The sequence below is a fragment of the Indicator indicator genome, chromosome 25 (assembly GCF_027791375.1).
Source record: "Indicator indicator isolate 239-I01 chromosome 25, UM_Iind_1.1, whole genome shotgun sequence".
Taxonomy (NCBI): domain Eukaryota; kingdom Metazoa; phylum Chordata; class Aves; order Piciformes; family Indicatoridae; genus Indicator; species Indicator indicator.
The window spans coordinates 13,841,354-13,862,777 of NC_072034.1; the positions used below are offsets into that span (position 1 = coordinate 13,841,354).

At 42.6% G+C, this 21,424-nt stretch overlaps 2 protein-coding genes across 3 annotated transcripts in view; one reads left to right on the forward strand and one right to left on the reverse strand.

Moving 5' to 3' along the window:
• Positions 1 to 430: 430 nt before the first annotated feature.
• LOC128975376 (basic salivary proline-rich protein 1-like) lies at positions 431 to 1,337 on the reverse strand. The gene is made up of 2 exons (XM_054392237.1): positions 719 to 1,337; positions 431 to 567 (listed from the first exon to the last, which is right to left on the reverse strand). Exons 1-2 carry the CDS (start codon positions 1,335 to 1,337, stop codon positions 431 to 433), a joined length of 756 nt encoding a protein of 251 aa, XP_054248212.1.
• Positions 1,336 to 21,424, forward strand: part of GAB1 (GRB2 associated binding protein 1) — a 96,157-nt gene continuing 76,068 nt past the window's right edge. For both annotated transcript variants that reach the window (XM_054392354.1, XM_054392355.1), the window contains exon 1: positions 1,336 to 1,407. In XM_054392354.1, the coding sequence (XP_054248329.1) occupies positions 1,336 to 1,407 (72 nt within the window). The remainder of the gene's footprint in view (positions 1,408 to 21,424) is intronic.

The window sequence follows — 21,424 nt, forward strand, 5'->3', positions numbered from 1 at the left end:
CGCAGATGTATTATTTAATATAATGTAAAACCAATATCAGCCCCCCGCCCCCATACCAGTGAATTTGGAGCTGCCAGGACAGGTGTTGTCCCCGTACCCTCACACCCCAATTTCTACACTTTCCGCCCCGGCCAAATCGGCAAAGAAGGTCCCCATCCCCGTCACCCAACCCTCCGCCCTGGTCGGCCCCCCCCCCGACTTCGGCCCGTCGGCACCGCCCCACCCGATCCCCGCAGTCCCCCCCCCCCCCGCCCTGGCCGCACTGCCCGCGCGCTTTCCCAACCAACAGCCTGCCCCCCAGGATCCATCCCTGAGAGGCCCACCGTTATCCCCGCACCCACCCCACTCCCACACGTCGCCCTTTAATGTATTGAAAAAAAAGGACATCCCGGCCGGAGTATTATTTAATCCCTCCGTGGTGATATCCTGCCTAAAGTGCGTGCGTGGCCTCTCCTTCCGCGCCCCGTGGGCAGGCTACGGGTGGGCCCTGTGGCCTTTCTGGGGGCGGAGGCCGGGGGCGGGGGCGGGGAGGGTGGCCGTCCGGTAATCCGGCCTGCCGGGGCCCACCTGTAGGGGAAAAAGTTGGGCAGTTGGGGTAAAAAAACTGGGGGACGACAACGACGTCCCGTGAAATACCACAGGGGTAAACCCCCATCCCACTACGCCCTTCGACCCCCGGAGGAGAAGTAGCCCCCCCCCCCCAGCCCCGGGGCTAGACCTAGCTGCGGTCGCCTCCCTCCCTCCGCCGCTCCCCCCTGGAGGTGAAGGAGGCAGGAGCGCCGGCCGATCCACTCCTCCCGGTGCAAGGGGAGGAGGAAGGGGAAAGGGGAAGGAGCAAGCCTGGGAAGCCGCGGCGGCCGGCGCTGAGCTCGGCCCGGCGACGGGGCGAGGGGAGGGGAAGCCCCCCGCGGCCCTTCCCCGGCGGGAGGGTCCCGGTCGGCGCGGGGGGCGGTGCCACGGACGCGGGGCGGCGGCTGGATCCTGCTGTGGGACGCCGGAGCCGAAGTTGCGGCGGGGCGGCGGCCGCCCCTGTCGTCTCTCCCGATGTTCGTGTGACTCGGCGGCGGCGGTGAAGAGGACGAGAGAGGGGGGCGACCTCCCGCCTCAGCCCCGCTCGTCCCTCCGCTCCGGCTGATTGTTGTGCGTGAGAGACACACACACACACACACCGCTCCCCCGTCCCTCCCCTTCTCTCGCTCCCTCGCTTCGGGAGGCCGGAGCGGGCGCGCTGCTGCTGCCGCGTTTCGGGGCACCCTCGGCCTGTCCCGGCCCGGCCCGGGCGCGTCTGCTGCCGGAGAAGAAGAAGGAGTGCCCCGGCGGGCAGGCGGCCCAGCCATGAGCGGCGGGGAGGTGGTCTGCTCGGGTTGGCTCCGAAAGTCCCCACCGGAGAAGAAGTTGAAACGCTACGTGAGTGCCCTCTTCCACTCGGGGTCCACGCTCTCCTCTCCCTTACTTCTCCCTCGGCAGGGGCTCCCCGCTCTCCTCCCGCTCCCGTCGGGCCCGGCCTCTCGGCGCGGTCCCTCCCGAACGGGCCCGGCGGTGCCGCGCCGAGCCGCCCTCCCGCCCGCCTCCCGGGTTCGGCCGGGACTGTTGCCCAGAGTGTCCCGCGGGGCCTCCCGACCCTTTATTTCTTTCTTTTTTTTCCTTTCTTCTTATTCTCGTTTTCTTTGTTTTCTTTTTTTTTTTTCCTTTTCTTTTTCCTTTTTTTTTCACCCCTCCTCTCTCTCCTCCCACCCCCCCACCCCCCTTCTTAAAGAGGGGCGCCGAGCGGTCAGATGTTCCTGCCCTGCGTTTATCGCTTTTCCGAGGGAGTCGGGAGAGGGATGGAGGCGGAGTTTTTCCTTTTGGATCCAAGCTTGAGATAGATAGATATAATTTTTTAAAAAATTGTATTTTTTTTATTTTTAACATAAGCACTTGCTTACCGGTGCTGGTGCCTGATGGAAGGGGACAGCGTGGGTAGGGGGCGGCTCGGTGCGGTGGGCCCAAAGTCGTTCCTGGCGGGAGAGCAGCCAGCGCTGTTGGCCCGGAGACGGCGGGAGCTGGGGATGCCCCGGGAGCCCTCCCCGCTGGGGCTGCGGTGGGGGGAACTTTGCCCTTAGGACTGGAGCCCTCTGCATCGGGGAAAAAGGTTGAGGGGGGTGGAGGAGGGAGCTGCAAGAAAAGTGCCTTTTTCAGGCTTGAAGTTCAGGCTCCTGTTGCTCAGAAGTGCGTGTGTTAGCGGGGCTGTAGCGGAGCAGACACGGAGCTCCCAGGAAAATGGAGCGCGTTTGCTGAGAGGGCAGATTTGGTGACAGGGCAGCGACGGTGCTGCCGTGCACCGGACTCTCCGGGGCCGGCCGAGACGCTGTCAAGTCACGTAGGAGGAATGGGTGATGCCAGGAGTCATCCCGGCTGCAGAGCCCTTTCCCGCTGGCACCCTGCACGGCATCTGTTTAATTGGGACAAAATGCTGGGCCTGCTTTTTTTTTCCATTCTCTTTTTTAAAATTTTTTTTTAACCTTCATTTATCCAGTTAGGTGTTGATGTGGTTTATGCTTTCTTTTTTTTTTTTTTTTTTTAAATGAAGCAACTAAACCTTCAGATTCACTTGAGGATCTGTGAATGTGAATCTCAGTGTGACTCTTTTTAAATTAAAAACTGATATTCGGGATGACCCATTCTCTGACAAAAATCCTGTTCAGGCAAAGGACATGGGATCAGACTTGAAAAGAGAATGTCCTGGTGGTCACACCAGGGCTGTGCTTCACTGCTGAATGGGACCTGGGCAATGTTTTTGACTGCTCCTCCATGGGTATATGTATATTCACGGGATGCTGCTTTACTAAGGTGTAAGAATTAAGAGCAGTATTAATGTTCTTGAAGTTTGAATAAATTTCCCTCTCAGACTCTAAATCATGTACAGTTGTGCTCTCTGTTAACAGACAGGAATTTACCTTCCTAAATCAATACCATAAATCAGTCCCTAAATACACTTGCCTTTTTCCATGTAACTGCCCTTTCAGTGTATTTATAGCTTCACTTCTATACTGCAGTAACATCCTAAACTTTGAGGGGAAAACCTTGACTACAGTGCTGGTCAAGTGGTTCCTTGTCCTAAAGAAGTAATTCTTTAATTTGTAGTTGAAAAGAAGATCTGCTTTTTGAGAAGGCAGAGTATTGGAGTGGTAGTGAGCATGACTTGGGTTCACATTTGTACTCACTGTAGGTCGTAAGGTCATAAGTTTAAATCTTGCACATTGTTTTAGACTTTGTTTTCTGCATGGATAAAATAAAGGAGTTGTTTAAATGAGGACTTAAAGTGAAATTCCTCCTGCTTGTCTGCAGTGCCTGATCAGTTGCAGACTAAAGGTTCACACTCACTTCAAAGACCTAAAAGTGACCTTGACATCGTGATCGCCATCTTCAAGCAAACAAAAAGTTGACGTACTTAAGATGATGAACTTTAGCTGAGTGCATGGATTGAAGTGTTGGCTCATGCTCTCTGTAATTCTATGCTTAGGCTGAGGCACAGAAGAGCTGTGTTTTTTAAAGTTGTATTTTATACCAGTGATATTTCAAGAGGCTGCACCAGATGAAAAGATGGGAAAGTGATTTCAATAGGAAACTGCTTTTCTGCAGCACATACTTCTCACTTGTATATATGGAAAATCAGAACTTTGTGCTCTTTCCGTGTGCAAGTGTTGGGGCAAACCCAGGTTACCATCTGGGAAAGGAGATAAAAAGTCTGAAATTGCCATTAAATATGGTTTCAGTTCTTAGGAAGGGCGGAAAGGAGCACTTTGAAGCTAGTCCATAGACATATGTTTCACAGGGACTACAATTTTTAGTTTGAAACAGTTGGACACGGCATTAAAGCTAGCTTACAGTCATTTTGAGGCTAAAAAAAGATAAAAACCCAACCAACCCTGTCCTGCAGGTGGAAAAACCAGATTTCCTTGAATATATGCCTTAATGCTGTGGATATCTTTGTACCCTTTTAAAAGGAGTCCTATTTTCATGTTCTGTTCATGTATTTTTTGATACAGAAGTAACTTTCTGATAACTGTTGGCACCTGTTGTTGGTTCCCTTGGAGCTGGTATTCAGAACAGTTTGTTTGCTGGAATAGACTGGTCGTTTCCAGCAACAGATCTCTGAAAATGCAGTTAACTTCTTGTGTCAGCTGGAGGGTCCAAGGCGTGGATCTGGATACAGTGAAGGAAAAGGGGAAGGGAGCTGGGACTCAATCCTGCACAGGTCTCTACAGCATACACTGTGATTGCACGAGTACATGAAAGAACTTGTTTGTGCATAGGGATGGAGAACTGCTACAATTCACAGCTTCTGCTACTCTCTGTATTTTCTTCTTTCCCCACTTGTTCTGTTGCCTTCAGCTTTGCAAATGTTCATGTTGTCACATTAACCTACTGTACTTCTGCTCTGGTCCTCTTATTTTTAAAGAATTGGAAAGCCCTCTTTTCCTCATCTGTCCTTGAAAAAGTGATAGTAAATTTGGCTTAGCAGTCCTCTGCCATGTTGCAGTTCTGCTGTGCAGGTGCCAGTTAAAATAGCTGATTCTTTGTGGTAGCAACGCAGAGGATTTTTACTGCCATTATGCCAAGAAACTGCCAGATACTTAAACACAGCAGTACTTGGTAAAGTGAGGGAGAAAAGCTTGAAGGAATGAGAGTAAGACTTCTAAATTCTCTCCTGGAATTACTACACTTTCATCTGGTGGGTGGCTGGGGCTCAGTGTGAAAAATGGATGTGCTTAAAATCAGGAATTCAGTGTTGATGGTTTGCTTATGGAACTGGTTTGTAGAACGTCTACTGATGTAATAATTCTCAGTGTTCTAGCATGTCCCACTTAGAGTGAAATTATTTGATAAAAGGTAAAACTTCATCAAAAGCACCTTACAAACTATATTGGGAAAGGAGAAAACACTGTATTGGGTAAATTGGTTCAGATTTTTCTGTCTGATAGCCTTCCTTGTACTTACAAAGAGTTCAGAAGATCATTTTGAAAGTAAATTAGGAAACCTTCATTTTTATGTAATCATTATTAAACCTCCTGTGGTTATATGACTATTCCTATTGATTGTACATTTAGTTATTTAAAAATGAGATGAGGCTTGATCTCCTGAGGACAGAAGTGGCACTGATACAATTCAGACAAAGCTGCGTACACAATCCTGTTATTTATTCTGATGGTCTCAGCTGTAGACAGTGACTAAAAAAAAGTGCCAGACTATTAAGGTAGTTAGTGCTGTTTGAACTATAGTAGGCTCAGACAGTATAGGTACAAAAGTAGTAGAAGTGGAATATTTTACTGTGGTTTTGTTTGGCAGTTGCTCTTTGACACTAATCACATAGGTGCCTCTTCTGTCTTGAGTAATACTTAAATGTGCTCAGATATATGTAATGGTGTTAAGAAATGTTTTATTCAGCAGAATAGTTGTAATCAGGTAGAAGCTGCAGTGCCTGACAAAAACCCTTTCTCTGGAAGGCACCTGTTTGTGTTAAAGTGGTGTTTTTTTTTTTTTTTTTTTTTTTGTGATCTTGCATGAGCATAGTAAGCAGATCTTAGAAGCTAGTTGGGTTACAGAGGAAAAAAAAAAACACAACAAAAAACAACCAACCAAGCAAAACAAAAGCGAACGAAAACATAAACAAACCAACCAAACCAAAACACAAAACCAAAACCCAACAAGATGAACGTGTTTGACATCATTCAGTCTCTGTAGAGCTGGGTCAAGTTAACTCAAGACAGATGAGTATAATCAAGTGATATTATGTGATGTCTTAATATTCTGAACTTCGTTGTGCTCCTCCAGAAGCTGAAGACCTTGCAGGAATTGATGTTCATGCAGAAGCCTTTCCTTCTGGAAGAAAATCTGTCCATTTCCTTCTGCAAAGCACTATCAGGAACCAGTATTTTGACTTTTCATATTTTTAGATGTGGGTTAGTAAACCCTAAATGATTTTGAAAGTGTGATTAAATGTAATGTCTTTTGTTGATTATGTTGTGTTTTGTGCTGGCTGAAGGTGCTGGCTGAAGGTGCTTAAATGATCTCTGGTATGATTTTGGGTGTATACCTACCTCCTAACTTTGCTGTTTGGGTATGAGTCTCACTTGAGGGGCATGGAACTCATCGTACAAGTATCTATCATCCTTGACAAGAGGTTAGCAGCTGGTGTTAAAACTTTGCTGCCAAAGCTACAGCACTGTTAGTGTTTGACCTATGGTATATGCTCTGAATTAACTACCAGCAGATGGTTTCAGTGGGTAAGAGCAGGCAGCAGCATATAAAACAGATGAAGTCTAATATGCATGTACTGAGATATGTATCTGCCCCTAGTTGTTCTATGGAGTATGCCACCCTGATGTACACTGGTAATTTAAGTGTTTCTGAGCTTGGGTGGGCAGACAGTACTTGAACTGCGTGAACACAATTTTTCTTGGTGTAGAGACTCAAGTAGTAGAAAGTGACCCATTTCTCTTGAGGTGCAGGTGAGCTACTAGACAGCTGAAGCAAGCTAGATATATTCTAAAGATATTCCTGATGTGAACTTTTTTTTTCTCCTTAACAGATGTTAAATGGTAACCCTTAATTTGGGACCATAACAGCTGAGAGACGAGGAAATACTCAGAATCTTCTTTTTTTTTTTTTTTTTTTTTTTTTCTTGGGGGTGGGGAGTGAAGCTTAAGATCATTTTCAGTTGCATGTATAGGAGCTTATGGATACACTTTCACCGAGCTTTTGTCTTTGGTGGGTGTGTTCGCAAGATCTGGTGCAGCTAATCACGGAGGATTGCAATTCGGTGAAGAACTAACAGGGAGCAGGGTAAGGAAGTGGAGAAACCAATTAGCATTTCCCACTTTTTTGATGCTGCATAGTGGCTGCTCCTCCATGAACGCACCAAATCTTGCGGCACTGAACAATCGGTGTAAGCAACATTTGTACTAACCAGAAGAAATGAAATGCCACAAATCTAACTTCCAATTATATGGCTTATGACTTTGTTTTGCATACCTCCTTGTCAGTCATAAGCCCAGAGCAGCTGTGTGAAATGTGAATTTGGTGTATTGAGAAAATAATGCTTTTATTAGCCTACCAAATAAAGGTATAGGACTTGACTGTCACAATGAGCATTAGTTCTGGAGGCCTTTGGTCAACCAGGTTGCTCTTTCAAACGAGAGACAGTCCTTCCATTTTCATTTATGCTTTTTGGTATTCAGCGCTCTGATTTAGAGAGAAGAAAGTGTCAGACATAAAACTGTTTCCAGTATCCTTTTCTCTCTTCTGAAATTTTAAGACTCTTACAATAATTTTTGAACACTTCTGAGGCATGGGGGTTTTAATCTTTCCTTTTGACATGACTTTTGGATCAGATGATAAGAATCAAATGTCATCTCTTACGGACATTTAGAATACATTTCCCATGAAATTTGGTTCATGGCAAAAAGTGTAAAGAACACTAAGGGAGAAGGTGATTTTGTGTGTTTTAGATGGCTCTTGTATCTCTAGCTTGAGTATCTTGTACTTCCTTAGTCTTTTCTAGTCTAAAAATAGATGTCACCAAGTGTTTTCTAAACCAAGAAGGAGAGTACAACTGATGTGGTGCAGCTTTTGTTTCAGCATAGATACATCTCCCTATTTTTTTTCATCTCAACTTCTTTTGTAGGTTGCATTGGCAGCCTTCTTGAGGCTTTTTCAAAATTACATTAAAAGTTTTTGGTACTTCAATGACTAACCATTTTATTGCCAATAGAAGCAATGTGAACTGTTGCAATTTAATTGCAGTATTTCATTAGGAGGGACAGACCTTATGTCACGTAAATTACTTGAGCAAGACAGGCAAGACAGGCAGAAAGATCAGACAGAAAGGGAGAATCTTGTCAAGGCAGGTTTGTGCTGCGTTCAGGTGGATATTGTTAGTCCAGTGTAACTTGCTGCAGTTTTAGGGACTCTCATGTGAATTCAGATCCTCATATGCAGAAATCAGTAATTTCTAAGGCAGCACTCCAGTCTTCTTTCTCTTAGGGGTTGGGTGTTGGGCAGGGGTAGGGATTTTGTGATCTCCAGACTGAAGATGAGGTATTGTTTATTCTCAGTTTCCTTTTATCAGTTCTTGATTAGGCTGTTGCAGTTACTTTTTTACAAATTCTCTGGCTTGTTTACTTAAGGAAAAGTGTTCATAGTTGTACAAATAGTGCAAGCTTTGTAAGTGCTGTTCAGTGCAATATGCTGGTTTGATTTTTGAGCTTTTCTTCTGGAAAAAAAAAAGCAACCCTGCCTTCCAATAAAACCTTACACAGTCTGTGTTGGTTTTGGTTTGGTTTGGGGTTTTTTCGGTGGTTTTTTTTGTTTTTTTTTTTTAATGGGGGGCTGTATGCTTGTTTTTGGTCTCGCTTCCAGCTGTTGTCCAAAGTTTTGATTCTCTTGATTAACTTCTGAGGCTCACTGGAACATACCACACTGTTTGTAGTTGTAATTAAAAAAAACTAAAAATAATAAAAATATAATCTTAACTTGTGTAGTATTTGACTGTCTCCATAACGGTATCCAACAGGGAAATGTTTATAAGGTAACTTTGTGTGAGGTGAAAGAGGCTGAATTAAATTCTGAGCTCTCTAACCATCCTTTAATTTAATTAATTTTTTTTTTTTAAACTGAGGATGTATTTAATTGCAATTTGTGCACCAAAATGCCAACTTTACAATTGAACTCCTGGAGGTCACAGTGACACATTTTTCTTCCTCTTTTTCAGGTAAATGGCAATTATTTGGGATATATGACAGCATGATAGTTGTCTCTCTTGAAGCTTGTGGTACAACAACATGTAATTAAAAAAAAAAAAGTCAGGCAGCTGTGTCCATATGGCTTGTGTATTATTATATATAATGTCTCCACATAGTAATACAAATAATTCTGTGTAAAACATACCATGCTGAAGAGGTGACACTCCTGCCTAGGGTATTGTATCAAGTTAGTGTACCAGCTTGTCACCTCTGGACAGCTGAGTTTAGGCCCCACATGATGAACTGAGTTCAGTGGAAAGGTTTGGTTCATTTTGTACAGCAATTTATTGATGGAGTAATTTAATCCAAAACCAAAACCAAACCAAACATTTTTCAGGAGCTGTGTTTGTTCTGTTCTCTGAGAATTTCTAGGAAGCCAGAAGAAAGCTTTGCTTTCTCTGCTTTTAAAAAGGAGGTAATCTTCTGTCAGAGGCTGACCGGCTCAGATAGGGAGTCTTGGTGTGGGGCTATGTGCAGGCAAGACTGTACCTGGGGATGGATGAGCTTGCCCAGCAGGAGAAAAGCAACCTCGTGTCTTTGCCTGGTTTCCACACAAGTTTTTCAGCCAGATAGCTGGTCACTTGCAGGTTGTCATACTGCTTTATAAGTGAAAACACCACCAGATAAACCCTTCGTGGCAGTGGAGATAGTGGCTGTCACAAACCAAATCTGCTTCCCCACCTACTTTCCAGCACAGCCAGCCTTGGGGCAGGGTGATGGCAGATCTGCTGCCTGCTTTCCTCCAGGGTAAGCCTGTCTCCACCCCAGGAGGAATGTGATGGGTTTCAGTATTGCAGGCCAGCACGTTCCTCCCTCTGGGGTTACAGCTACTGCCAGGCTCTTCAGTATTTCTGTCCCCAAAGAAAAGGGAAGAAAGGAAAACACCACAAAAATAGAAAGGCTTTGGCTTATTTTTCTGTGTTGTATGGGGCTTAGGATTTAAAAACAGAATAAACCTTTTGTAAGTGTTTATTGTGGACAGTAGGAGTTCACAGAATTAGGTTTGGAGTATGGAGTAAGAGGTGCAGGAAGCTATTCAAACAAAGTTAATACCCATGCCTTCAAATAGACCTTTGCAATCAACACACAAGAATGACAGTCCATTTGGGAGACTTATTAAAAGGGTAAATAGATACATGATATTGGATGAAAAATGGATTTTAAGTTTCAGAATGGAATGATACTTGTTTATAAAAAAGAAGGAAGACATCCTGAAAATAATGTCAGTTTGTCATTTTCCCTTTGTATGAAGAGTAACTGCACTGAGTCACGTAATGTGCTAGACAAATGTTCCCATTCACACTTAATGCATGTTTCTTTTACAGTTTTCTGACGTTTGTGTTTCCATGTAGATCCTTCAGCAGGATCAGATGTAGTAAGAGGAGTGGTGCCTGGTTTTGGGATGGTGCAGGGGAGGATTAATACTCTGAAGTACTGTTCTTTGAAACCAGCTGGTGTAGAGCTTGTAAGCAATTATAAATCTCGATGAACTCTCAAGTCCATATACAGAATCTAGCCAACAGTTCTGATTTTTAAAACTGAATCCTTGAAAATCTGGTGAAATACTGTCAGCAAGTCTTCCCTTTCTCAGCAAACACTGAAAAGTAAGGTGCATGTTAGGAAAGAGATTGTGGGGATAATTGGTGCTCCTAGTGGTTATTGCAAGGATTGATGATGTGTTCTTTTTATCAAGGAACAACTAAGAGGATGTAGTAATACGTGGACTGGAGATGAACTGGCAATTTATTCTTGTATGATTTAGTGAGGAAGGGGGGCTATGGATTGCAGTTTGAACCATAAGAGGCTGCTCTGCCATGTGGTGTCCACATTGGGAATGTAGGAGATTCCAGGGGTCTTGGAGAGAATCCCCAAGCTGGAAATGTGAGCAGTTGGAGGTCTGGGGTGTGATAAGAGGAGACTTCTAAAATGCTATGTTGTAAATTATTCCTTTGGTTCTCCCATGTGATGCAGTACTTCCCTAGTTCTGCTGCTGTGCTGGAAGTGTCAAAGGTAGGCTGTGGGCATGATGCCATCTGGAAATTGTGCTTTTCTAGAAAGCAGTGGTCTGCATTAACTTGATTTGAAATTTAAGCCACTAACTGATGAAAACTTACCCCTTCTGAGTATTTCACTTGTTATATAATTCTGTGATTTCTTGTGGTGCTCTTCATTAAAGAAATGTTGTTCAGTTACATGTTACACTGTGTGATGCTCTCATGGTGGCATGAGATAAACTCTTTAATTACAAAATCCTTTTCTGTTGCAAGGGAGATACTTTAAGAAGGGCAAAAGTAGGCATAAGGCATGAGTATATTCCTGCATCTTGCATGTTCTAATACATTCCAGTTTACTGTTTCTATGCAATTATTGCTGCAATTATTTGCATCATGCTATGTGGATAAGTTTTGCAGTCTAATGACTTGTTACTCAGGATGAAATAATGCCCTTAAAGCTTAAAGCTGAGGTCATGTCACGCTCTTAGTTAAGACCTATCTAATACAGTTGTCTGCACAAATGAAGCTAAATTGCATAAGCTTGTCAGCACTTTGAAAAATAACTTAAGTTGCTCTTCACTACTGAAGGTCTTTTGGCAGGCAGAACACACTTACATGCACTTGGGAGTCAGTCATTACTAAGATAAAACCTGGGGTTTCTTTTCTGGAGTTTTGAGGAGGGGAAGGGAGAAATGAGGTGGAGGGAAGATAGAAAGTGAGGAGCAGCATTGAAATGACTCTTTAGTGTAAACTGGGAAACTTAACCCTGGTTTCATCCCTGGGTAATTTTGTCCAGGACAAGTGACTACAGAGTGTTCTGCTATGGTGTGTCCTTCGGTGCTACGGTAATTCACACTCCTTCACATTTTTCCATGACCCAATGGCTCTGTTTATTTGTGAATCCCTGCAGCTCCATGGGGAGAGAGGGGTAAGAAGAGAGTAGGAATTTGTCTGATTTATAAAGAGAGCGGTGGGAAGATCTATATTGATTATGTAGGGAGGCACCATCATTGCTAGTGTTCTTCAGTGGCATTTTCTTAACAGTGCAGCCATAACTGGCTGTGCCTCAGATCTTGTTTGCTGGTGTAGCTGTGGAATGGGCAAACAAACTGTGGAGGGGAGGTGCAAAGTCACAAGCAACACTGTTGAGATGCTCTGTTACTTCCAACAACTGCTGGGAAGGCAGTGCTATTCCCATCGGGGTGCTTCTCTGCTTTCTGCTTACGGGAAGAGGTTTTCCTATCAATCTCTGCAACCAGCATCTGGCAGAGTTGAAATATGTTCCTGCCTCCCTTAGCTGGCTGGAAAATGAGCTGCCTGTCTGGCCGCCTTTTGATCCTATGCTTCTGGTAGCTGTTGTTTAAAGGGAGAGCAGATGGAGTGCTCCTCTCTGAAGTTTCTGCTTAAACAAAATAGGCAATAAAGAAGTTCTGTCCTTTCCAGCTGGGAGACTGAACTGGACAGATGTTTCTTACTCAGTGCTAAGGAGGAAAGTCCCTGGCTAGGGACTCTAGGATGGGGGTTAAAAGGTGAAGAAATCCTACGGGGGCCTCCCGCTGTGATGATCACTTCAGCCCTGCACAAGTGAGAGAGAAGATCCAAATCTCCTGTCTCTCATGTCCTTTCCTCCTCCTCCTTCCTCTCATTGCAACGATTTTCTGTTTATTTTCCTACTTTTAAATTGCATAATTTAGTCCTTCCTGTCACTTCCTAATGTCTGAATCATAGGTAGCTCTTCCTGTGTGCAGTAAACAAACATTTTACTTCTGGCACCTTTCCAAATGTTGAAATTATATTTGTGAAGGTTGGGGGGTCCCATTGGCAGTATGCTTGGGAAGCTAATTCACTTGTGTAAGGGCTGGGCAGGCTGCTTACTGCACACTTCTTTTTCTTTGCAATCTTGTAAACTGATGTAGCTGCTCAGCTGATCAGGACAAGCAGGTGGATGGTAGCAGATTATAAAAAAAGAGTATACACAGTGGGTTACAAGCTTCTGAAGTTAGTAGCAACTAGGTTGCCTTAAGTCTTCCTGCTGTTGGTGTTGCCTCTTCTCTATTATGCCTTGCATGTACACAAAGTGCTGAGATACAGTGTGTCTGCCATCTAACCTGTCACTTGTGATAAGCATGGTCTGGTTTAATGTTAGAGCTTTGCTCATTTTTTGGCTCCTTTCACTGCAAAGCAAGAAGATAACACAGAGCACTGTGGGAGATGTAATCTGCCTGCATCAGCCTGCTTGGACCTCTTAGGCCATGTTTGTAAAAGATGTATGAGTGTTGCCCACAATGTTCTTATTTTTCTTATTTCTAAGCTTTGAAAGTCCTTAATTTTATTTTTTAATTAATTGTGGCTGCAGAATGATGCATAGAAGACATACCCATGGGGATTCCTCACCTCCCCTGATGCACTTGGCATTCTGTTGGTTCCTGACCTTTATGGAGAAAATTTGTCTTGAATTGTGATAAACCAGCCCTAGTGTGCTGAACACTCCAGCTCCTACACTGCAGCTATGTGTGGAACTATTAGATGGACTTGACCTGATAAATGCAGATAGAAGAGGAAAGATCCAGCCCTTGTTTTGACAGCTTTGCATTTGTACCTTCTTATCTGTCTGTGCATCTTTGCTTCCCTCTAATTCCTCCTATTGAGATGGGAAGAGGGTGAGAATAAGTCAAATATATTTAGTACAAACTAGATGAGAACACCCTCAGTGTTACACTGACTTCATATTCGTGCAGTCTTTTAAAAGAGATTTGGCAGTTCCAGCTCACCTTGATGTGAGTGTTGCACATAGTATGGGAAGCATGTTCTCCCTGCAGATGACTTAAAAAAGAAAAAAAGAAGAATTTGGCAGGTTGTGCCTATAAAACAAAGCATCAGAATGTTACTGTAGCCTAGTTTAATACCAATTTCACAAAAGAGGGTTAAAGCAAAGGAACTCTGCTGTTACATGTCATAGGAATGCCTCATGTTCCAGTTTCTCCTGCCTGAGGTTGTGCATGAACAGCAACTTGGGGTTTTCCCTTGTGCCATTTTTTTCTTAGCCAGTCAGTAGAGGATGGAGTTCCTCAGAATGATAAGCCTGAGAGATTTTTGACCTGGTAGTATAATTGTAGCAGTCAGGGTCACCATTTGTAATTGAAGCATCAGTCGTGGTGTTCTCATAGGCTGCGTGTTACGGTGCTTCCAGGTGACGCCAAGACGAGAAGACTCTTATTGTGAAAGGCAAAAGCATTTATTGCCTATTTATTGCCTATGTAACTAAGCTAAGTACTAAGCACAAGCAAAAGCAAAGCAAAAGCTTAATCATAAGCCAAAGCCAAAGCCTACTACTCTGTTACATAGTCAACTTACACACTTTTCTAATACAGAGCTGCCACATCCCAACTGGCTATCCATTCACTGACATGGGTCCAAGCAAAGCATACCATAGGTCATACTGACAAACAAGCTTCTCAACATATCCAGTCAACTTCTGCCTAGTCTTCCTCTTCAGTTACAAGGTGTTTACATTCTTTCCAACTCAAAGACAAAACACAGCCTTCTCAAAAGTTGTTCAAAGGTTTGCTATCTTCCTACATGGTAGCTCATCTCAGAAGCTGTGAATGGGTTGGATACTCTTTCTGTTGTCATTGCCTACTTACACTGTTTGCCTGTGAGGAATGAAAGAATTTACATTTCTTTCCACAGTAGTGGGAGGAGTTACTGATTTCTATGGTTGGGGTTGAAATTGATTTTCTGTATTTGTGTCTTAGTTTAGGGAGTGAGACAGATGCTCTTTAACCCCTTCCCAAAGGAGTAAAGAAAACGCTCCACACAGGATTGGAAAGAATCGAATTTTTAAGTGGAAGTGCTATTCACAACTACATATAGCAGTATAAAAGCATATAAAATAGAAAAATCCATGGTCCACCTCAGCCACGGCTCTCCAAAAACATCCTTAGGCCAAAGCTTTCCACAGCCTGCCTCCAAACCAGGCCAAAAGCCCAGGCCTCAAATTTGATGCCCTCCCCTCCCCCCTGCCATGTCCAAATGACACAGCTTAAAATTCAGCTTGCCAGCAGCACCAGGCCCCACTCCCCCACAAACCCAAGATAAGGGAGCCTCCATCAGGAAGGGAGCAGGGAGAGGAGAAGGGGGCTGGACAGCTGGACAGCTCTTCATTTATAGAGAGGAGATACAGGCTTTATGGGAATGGAATAGCAAAAGATGACACTTTCGGGTCCACCCCTGGACCTATCTAGCCTCTGGACTAGGCTATGTTTTAGACACCCAAGCTCTTAAACCAGTAACAATTTGCAGTATCAAAGCCATTTTTTTTTTGAGGTACAATTTAGGTGATGAACAATGCTAGGGAGTTGGGAAGAAGGAAGTGTGCTGGAAGACACTATTGTGTTTATAGTATATTCCAGTATAAAATGACAGCAGCCTATTTCACAGAATGTTAGGGCTGGAAGGGACCTTGAGAGATTCTCCAGTCCAACCCCCCTGCCAGAGCAGAATCACCTATACCAGATCACACAGGAGCTCATCCAGTCAGGTCTTGAGTATCTCCAGAGAAGGAGACTCCACAATGCCCCTGGGCAGCCACTAGCCATGGGGGAACTGTATGTGGAAACAGCTACATGGGATTTTTTAATCCTCTTTTTTAATCCATTTTTGAATCCTTGAAACGAAATATTGTACACTCAAGAAATGCTGTGTTAAATAATGCAGAAAATGCTTTTGTGCCCTTCTCACAATGTATGGTGAAAGTTTTGCTGAATCAGAAGCAAAAATGTAAGGGTTGGGTCCTGTAATTATAGTATTACAGGACCTGTCTACTATTGCCTTTTAATTTAAGCTTGTCATATAAAGTATTTCTGGTTACAATGAAGATAATACTGACCAAAGCAAAATTTTCAGTCATTTGCATTGCTTTAAGCTGTCTTGTAATGTTCCATGGTATTATTTTTATCAGTTCTAGTCAACGCATATCAAATCGGTATGCAAATCTTTTCATTTGAACTTGAGGTTATTTAATTATGCACTTCCACTGAATTTCAGTGATTGCCTTGTTGCTGGTCATCTAAGGTGATGACAACTTTGCCTCCTCAAAGGGTGCTGGACTTTTTCCTTCTTTAAAAGTCAGATTTGATGGAGAGTTGTGTGATTGTTAGCAAGAAGTTAAGCAGCGTTTCTGTGAGTTGCTTGTGAAATTCCAGTAATTTTCTAATTGAAGTACAACTATTTCTCTAGGTAATTGAACTGCACAGTCTTTAAGTTGCTATAAAACACCTTTTTGTAGTGTTATGAAAAAAAAAAAAATCACAGTAAGCTTTATACCAAAACTTGTAACTCTGCGAGCAGATGTAAGCCAAGAAAATGGTTGAGACTGTAGTGAAAACATGCTTTCCCACGAAATAAAATCCAGGGATGTAGCCTCTGTGCTTGTGCAACAAATTATCATAAATGTGATGTCATAGTCTCTGCAACTTTCTGAAAGGGGTAGCCTGATTTTGAAATCAACCCAGCAGTGAATAACAAGCCTCTGAATTGGCCCAGACAACAGCAGACATGTCTGCATCATTTGGGAAAAGCAGTCATCTTCTCAGAGAATTAAACTGTTTCAAAATAGAATTTGTTGACTCAACGTGTTAATCTTGGCTTTTTAGAAAGAAGTGCGCTGCCCCACACCGATCAGTTATTTCTTTTAACAGATCTATAAACCACCAGGTATGTGGGTGAAAGAGACTGAGTGGAAGAAAGCTCCTTGAGGCCATTAAATGCAGTCCCACTGAACTACAGTTATCCCCCAATAGCATTAGAATTATAGAATCATAGAACTGTTGAGGTTGGAAGAGATCTTTGAGTTCACCACCTTTTTCATCTGTGGAAAAAGGTTCCTAGATGCATATGCTCTTGCAGGAGTGTGGCTTCTGAGTTAAAAGGATAGTTTCACAGGTTTGCCCAAGGGCATATCGTGCAAATTAGGCAGAACCCATCCAGTCTTTAAGGTTTCAATGGCATAATTCAGAAACTTTAGCTTTGGATAATTATTGTATGTGATAGCAAGGACATGTTGCTTGAACCCTAGGTGTGTTAGTTGTGTATTAGTGGAAAAAGAAGAATGAGAGAGTCTTCTAAAATGAGTACAGTTATGGATTAAAAATTAAGTATCGTTAAGGAAATTGACAGAACATGTTGAAGTTCCAATGAGTGTGGTAATTCTTACCTTAGCATCCAAATAAGTATACGTTCTAAATATGTATATTTTTATGCTTTTACCATAACCTCTTGGTGTGTATGTAGTAATTAAACCAATTTAAACAGTTTAAACAGGAATTATTGATGTGCTGACAAAAGAGATCTCTCTGCCTTCCTAGCAGCACGATCTTCAGAGCCATCCCTGTATCCTTTGGATAAGAACCTGTTTAAATAAATAAGCCTTGCAGTATGCCCAGGAGGTCATCTGTGTGGGGGAGCTGGAAGCAAAAATCAGAGCCAAGAGCCTTCCCAGAAAGCTATCTACTGGTACATCTCTGTGTTTGGGGAACCTTGGCTTCTGTCTGGTTCAGTCTTTCCTCATGACTTTTACAGATGCCTGTGGAGGCCTACAGGTAACCTTTTCCAAGCTGATTCTTGTGTCAATAGTTCATTCTCCCCCCTAGTCTTTATTCACTATAGCAACTATATAGAACTCTTTGAGCTTGAGCTCTTGTATTTAGCCCTGTGACACTGTACCACTGTGCTATGCTATTCTGGTAAGTTGTATCTCTTTGTCTTTGCTTTTTCATGTCCACTGATGATTTCCCCAACTCATTTGATACAGGCTTTACATCCATGGCACATGCTTCAGTCTCTGTGTTTCTAAATGCTGTCTCTTCTCCTCTGACTTGTCTTCAGAATACTGCTATCATTAATGTTTTGTTACCAAATGAAGTATATCTTCTGCTTTCTTGCATGTTGCCTTGGCAGTTCACATTATCTGTTTCTTTGACATATACCCACATTTTCCTGATGGTCAAATTTCTTGACTCTAACAGTTGCCTGTTCCAGGAGTATGTAGATGATATGGCATTAGGTGTCATTTTCCAGACAGGAGCAGCTATAGCTGGTGTCATGCTTTTTTGTCAGGCTTGCTAACTGTGATGTATAGTTCTAAATACAGCAACTGTTTTATCCATGAATTCACAAAACTCTGACTACTTAAAGGTTGTATCTAAAGCCTTCCAGAACGGCACTGATCTCTGTAGGGACTTACCTCATTATTTCTCCTGTCTGCTCTAACATTTATCTCTGTGTTAAGTTTGGGGTTAAGCTCCTTTTTAAGCTGTTAGAACTTGAGTATCTTTTACATTCAGTTCTTAATTAAGGGTAATTTGTGATGTGTACAAAGGAACTGTAAGTTGTTCTATTGCCTTGTGTATTTTGGTGAAATATTGCTATGGTTAGAAGAGTAAAGTTTGTTTTGGACAAGCAGGATGGTAGCGTTCAATATAGTTGTTACTCTGGGTATAGTATTTTCTTACATATTTGTCATGTTCAACAAAAAAGCGTGGATGCAAAATTAACTTCCCCACCCCCCCATTTTTCTTCTATCCTCCATCTTTCTGAGATTGTACATTACTGAAGGAAGGGACCATGAATATTTTCAGCAGACTTCATGCTGAAAAATGGTCCCATCTCTGTCTTTGCTTGGAAAGCATTTAACAGGCTTTAAACATAATTGCTCCTTTTTAGTCTAATATGAGTAGAGTGAGGGATTCCTTTGTAGCTAGGGCTTTGCCTGTGTGGAGATCTATTAAGGCTGAACTGGCTTGAATTTGTGCATAGGAACAATTGACAGAATACGGACTGGAGAGCATGGGAATTATCTGTGCTCTGGTAGGAGCACTGCCAAGATAAGCTGCTGTCTTCTGTATCAGCTGTAAAGTTTCTCTGTGGTCATCCTTCAGTGAAGCCCCAAATAGCATGCATGATTCAAATTCCACTGAGATATAAAAGCAAACACAAATATGAAAACTGGCCTCTAAAAGAATGCAATTTTAACTATAAAGCCAAATTTCCTATTGTTTGATGATCTCACTACTCTAATAATAAAATACATATTAAAACAAAACAAAAACCACCACCACCAAAACCCCAAACCCTAAAAACCTGAAGCCAGCAGATTTTTACCACATGCATTCCCTCATCTGACCAGGGTAAGAAGCTTTGGAGCCTTCCAGTGTTTCTACAGCATCAGCCTCCCTGGACTGAGTTTCTGTCGGGTACTCTTCTCCCAGTATATGCCAGGCAAGTCTGAAGTGGTTTGGAGCTGGGAGGTACCTTTACCATGGTAATATGACCATTCAGGATACTGCTTTCTGTTTCCACTGTTCCTTGAAAATGATCTAAAAATGATGCATGACAGAATTAATTACACAGGAGGGAATCTCTGTATCCCGAGTGCCATAATGTAACTCAAGCCTGTTGCTGTCCAAGAGGAAGTAGTTGTGTGAGCTACCTCATCAGGGTCCTGCACGTACCAGTGTAGTTCAAAGCACCAAAGGCAGCTGCTGCTGGAGTTAAAACTGATCAGCCTCTATGCTTGGGTTTTGCAATGACTGTACTTGGGGGATAAAGATAGAGCTGCCTGCATATAGATGTGAAAGTAACCTGGAAGAAGTCCAGAGCTGTTTGTGCACTCTCACGATTGTTCTGCTGCATCTTTCTGTAAAGGTATTCCTGGAATGAGGGGGATGGAGATGATGATCACTTGCTGTTTTCTGATCTTGCTAACCTGCAGTGTTGTTAATGGGAATAACTGGAAATGAAGAGGCTACTCAGGTGTAATGAGGTTTAACTAATGTAACCAATGTTTCAACTTGTTCTACTGCATGTTTGCTCTAAAGCTTGTTTACGTATTGTATAAGCCAAACTTGCCTGTCTTGTTGGATGAGTGTGGTTAAAGTCTGCAGAGCTAAGTGAATGTACTGTAATATCTTACATGGCATTAACTAAATGTCCCTCTGCTATGACACATTATTGGCACATGAAATCTCTATGCTTTTTGAGAAACACCTCATAACGGTGATGCCAATTTTTTGCAGATTGTGGGAAATCAAACATAGTAAAAAAAAATATCGTAACTGTTAAATCAAAGAGGGCTGGGGGTGGGCAGTGACCTGAGTGCCTAAGGAAATCTTTAGCTTCCATTTACCTTCCTTATCAGTTTGCTCTAAGTTTAATTGAAATTTTGTATTGATGGACAGTTTCTATCAAGCATGGTGATTTCTTTTTTTTTTTTTTCCAAACCTTCCTTCAAGCTCACTGTCTTCTTGTTCTTTTGGTGAGCTCTTGGAGTTCATCATAGGAATATTTATTTTATATTACATAGCTACTATGAACATCTTCTTTCACTGAGAAGACCTAGTGTGAAAAGAATGTAATAGTTATTCAGCGTAACACTTTCAATGGTAAGGAAAATTGTTCTAGTTACAGGGGTTTTTTTCTTTTCCTCTTGGACTAAGTTTAATGAATTAATCCTATGCAAAGCTTTGTAAAGGATTTCTCAAGTAAGCTAATTAATCAGAGGTACTGTGACTTGATTCCTATTCTGTTAAGAAAAATAACATGAAAGAAGTCTGGTTCTATATTTGATATGTTCCTTTGCCAGTTTTGTTCCTGACAACTGCTTTGGCTATAGAATCTGGTCTGTTGTAAAGATTGGGTGGTTGCTTCTGTTTTGCTTAGAATGGATTTTTTGTTGTCCTTTTCAAACATTAGCACGTTATCATCTGTGTGTCTCTAAGAACCTGAAGTTTCTCAAACTAGAAGGTTGAAGTTTCCAACAAGAGTCATATCAGAAATACTATCTAGATGAATTGAAATACTTTATCATAGCCCATTGATTTAATGCCCTTTGTAGAAAGCTATTTAGATAAAATGAAATATTGAACTATTACTTCTGTTTCAGTAAAACAATAGACATTTTGATTTTAACATGAAAGCAATAATAAAATTTCTTCCTAAGACTGAAAATATAGCTCCACTGTAACAGACCATTTAAAGAGTATTTTCCTTTTTGCTTTCCCCACTCTCTGAAAAGATTGGAAGGAAATGCAGCTTCATAATCTTGATTTCCTGAGTTTTTCCCTTTCTGATAGCCTTTTTAACGTGCACGTTGTGGTTTGCATTAGGTTATATTGTCCAGAGGTCTTCAGGGAAACTTGCAGCAGAGATGGTAAACATATACTCATGTCTAGCTTCCTTCATGGCTTTTATCTCCATTTTTTGCTGTAGTTATCTGACCTTCTTAATCTAAGTTCCTGGAAGAAGGTTTGTGTGAAACACTGGCTTTTACAACAGATTTTTATCTGAAAATAGTGTCTGGAAGGGAAGATCTTCCATTGTTTGGAACTTTCCAGTAGTTGTTGGTTTTGCTTTCTTTTTTTCATTACGTTTTCAGGCCAATTGTTTTGAGTGTCATGTAAGAAACTGCAGCCTTCACCCTGCACTGATGTCAGCCCAGTGTGTTGGTACCATAGTGATGAAAATCTGGATTTCTCCTGGGATGCAGAGACGATGGTGGAAGGCCTTGGAGCACTGTGATGATGCTGACATTTCTGTATGTCTTGGGTGGAGAAAGCTATGGGCAGAAGTTCAGCCTTGAAGTAAAGGAGA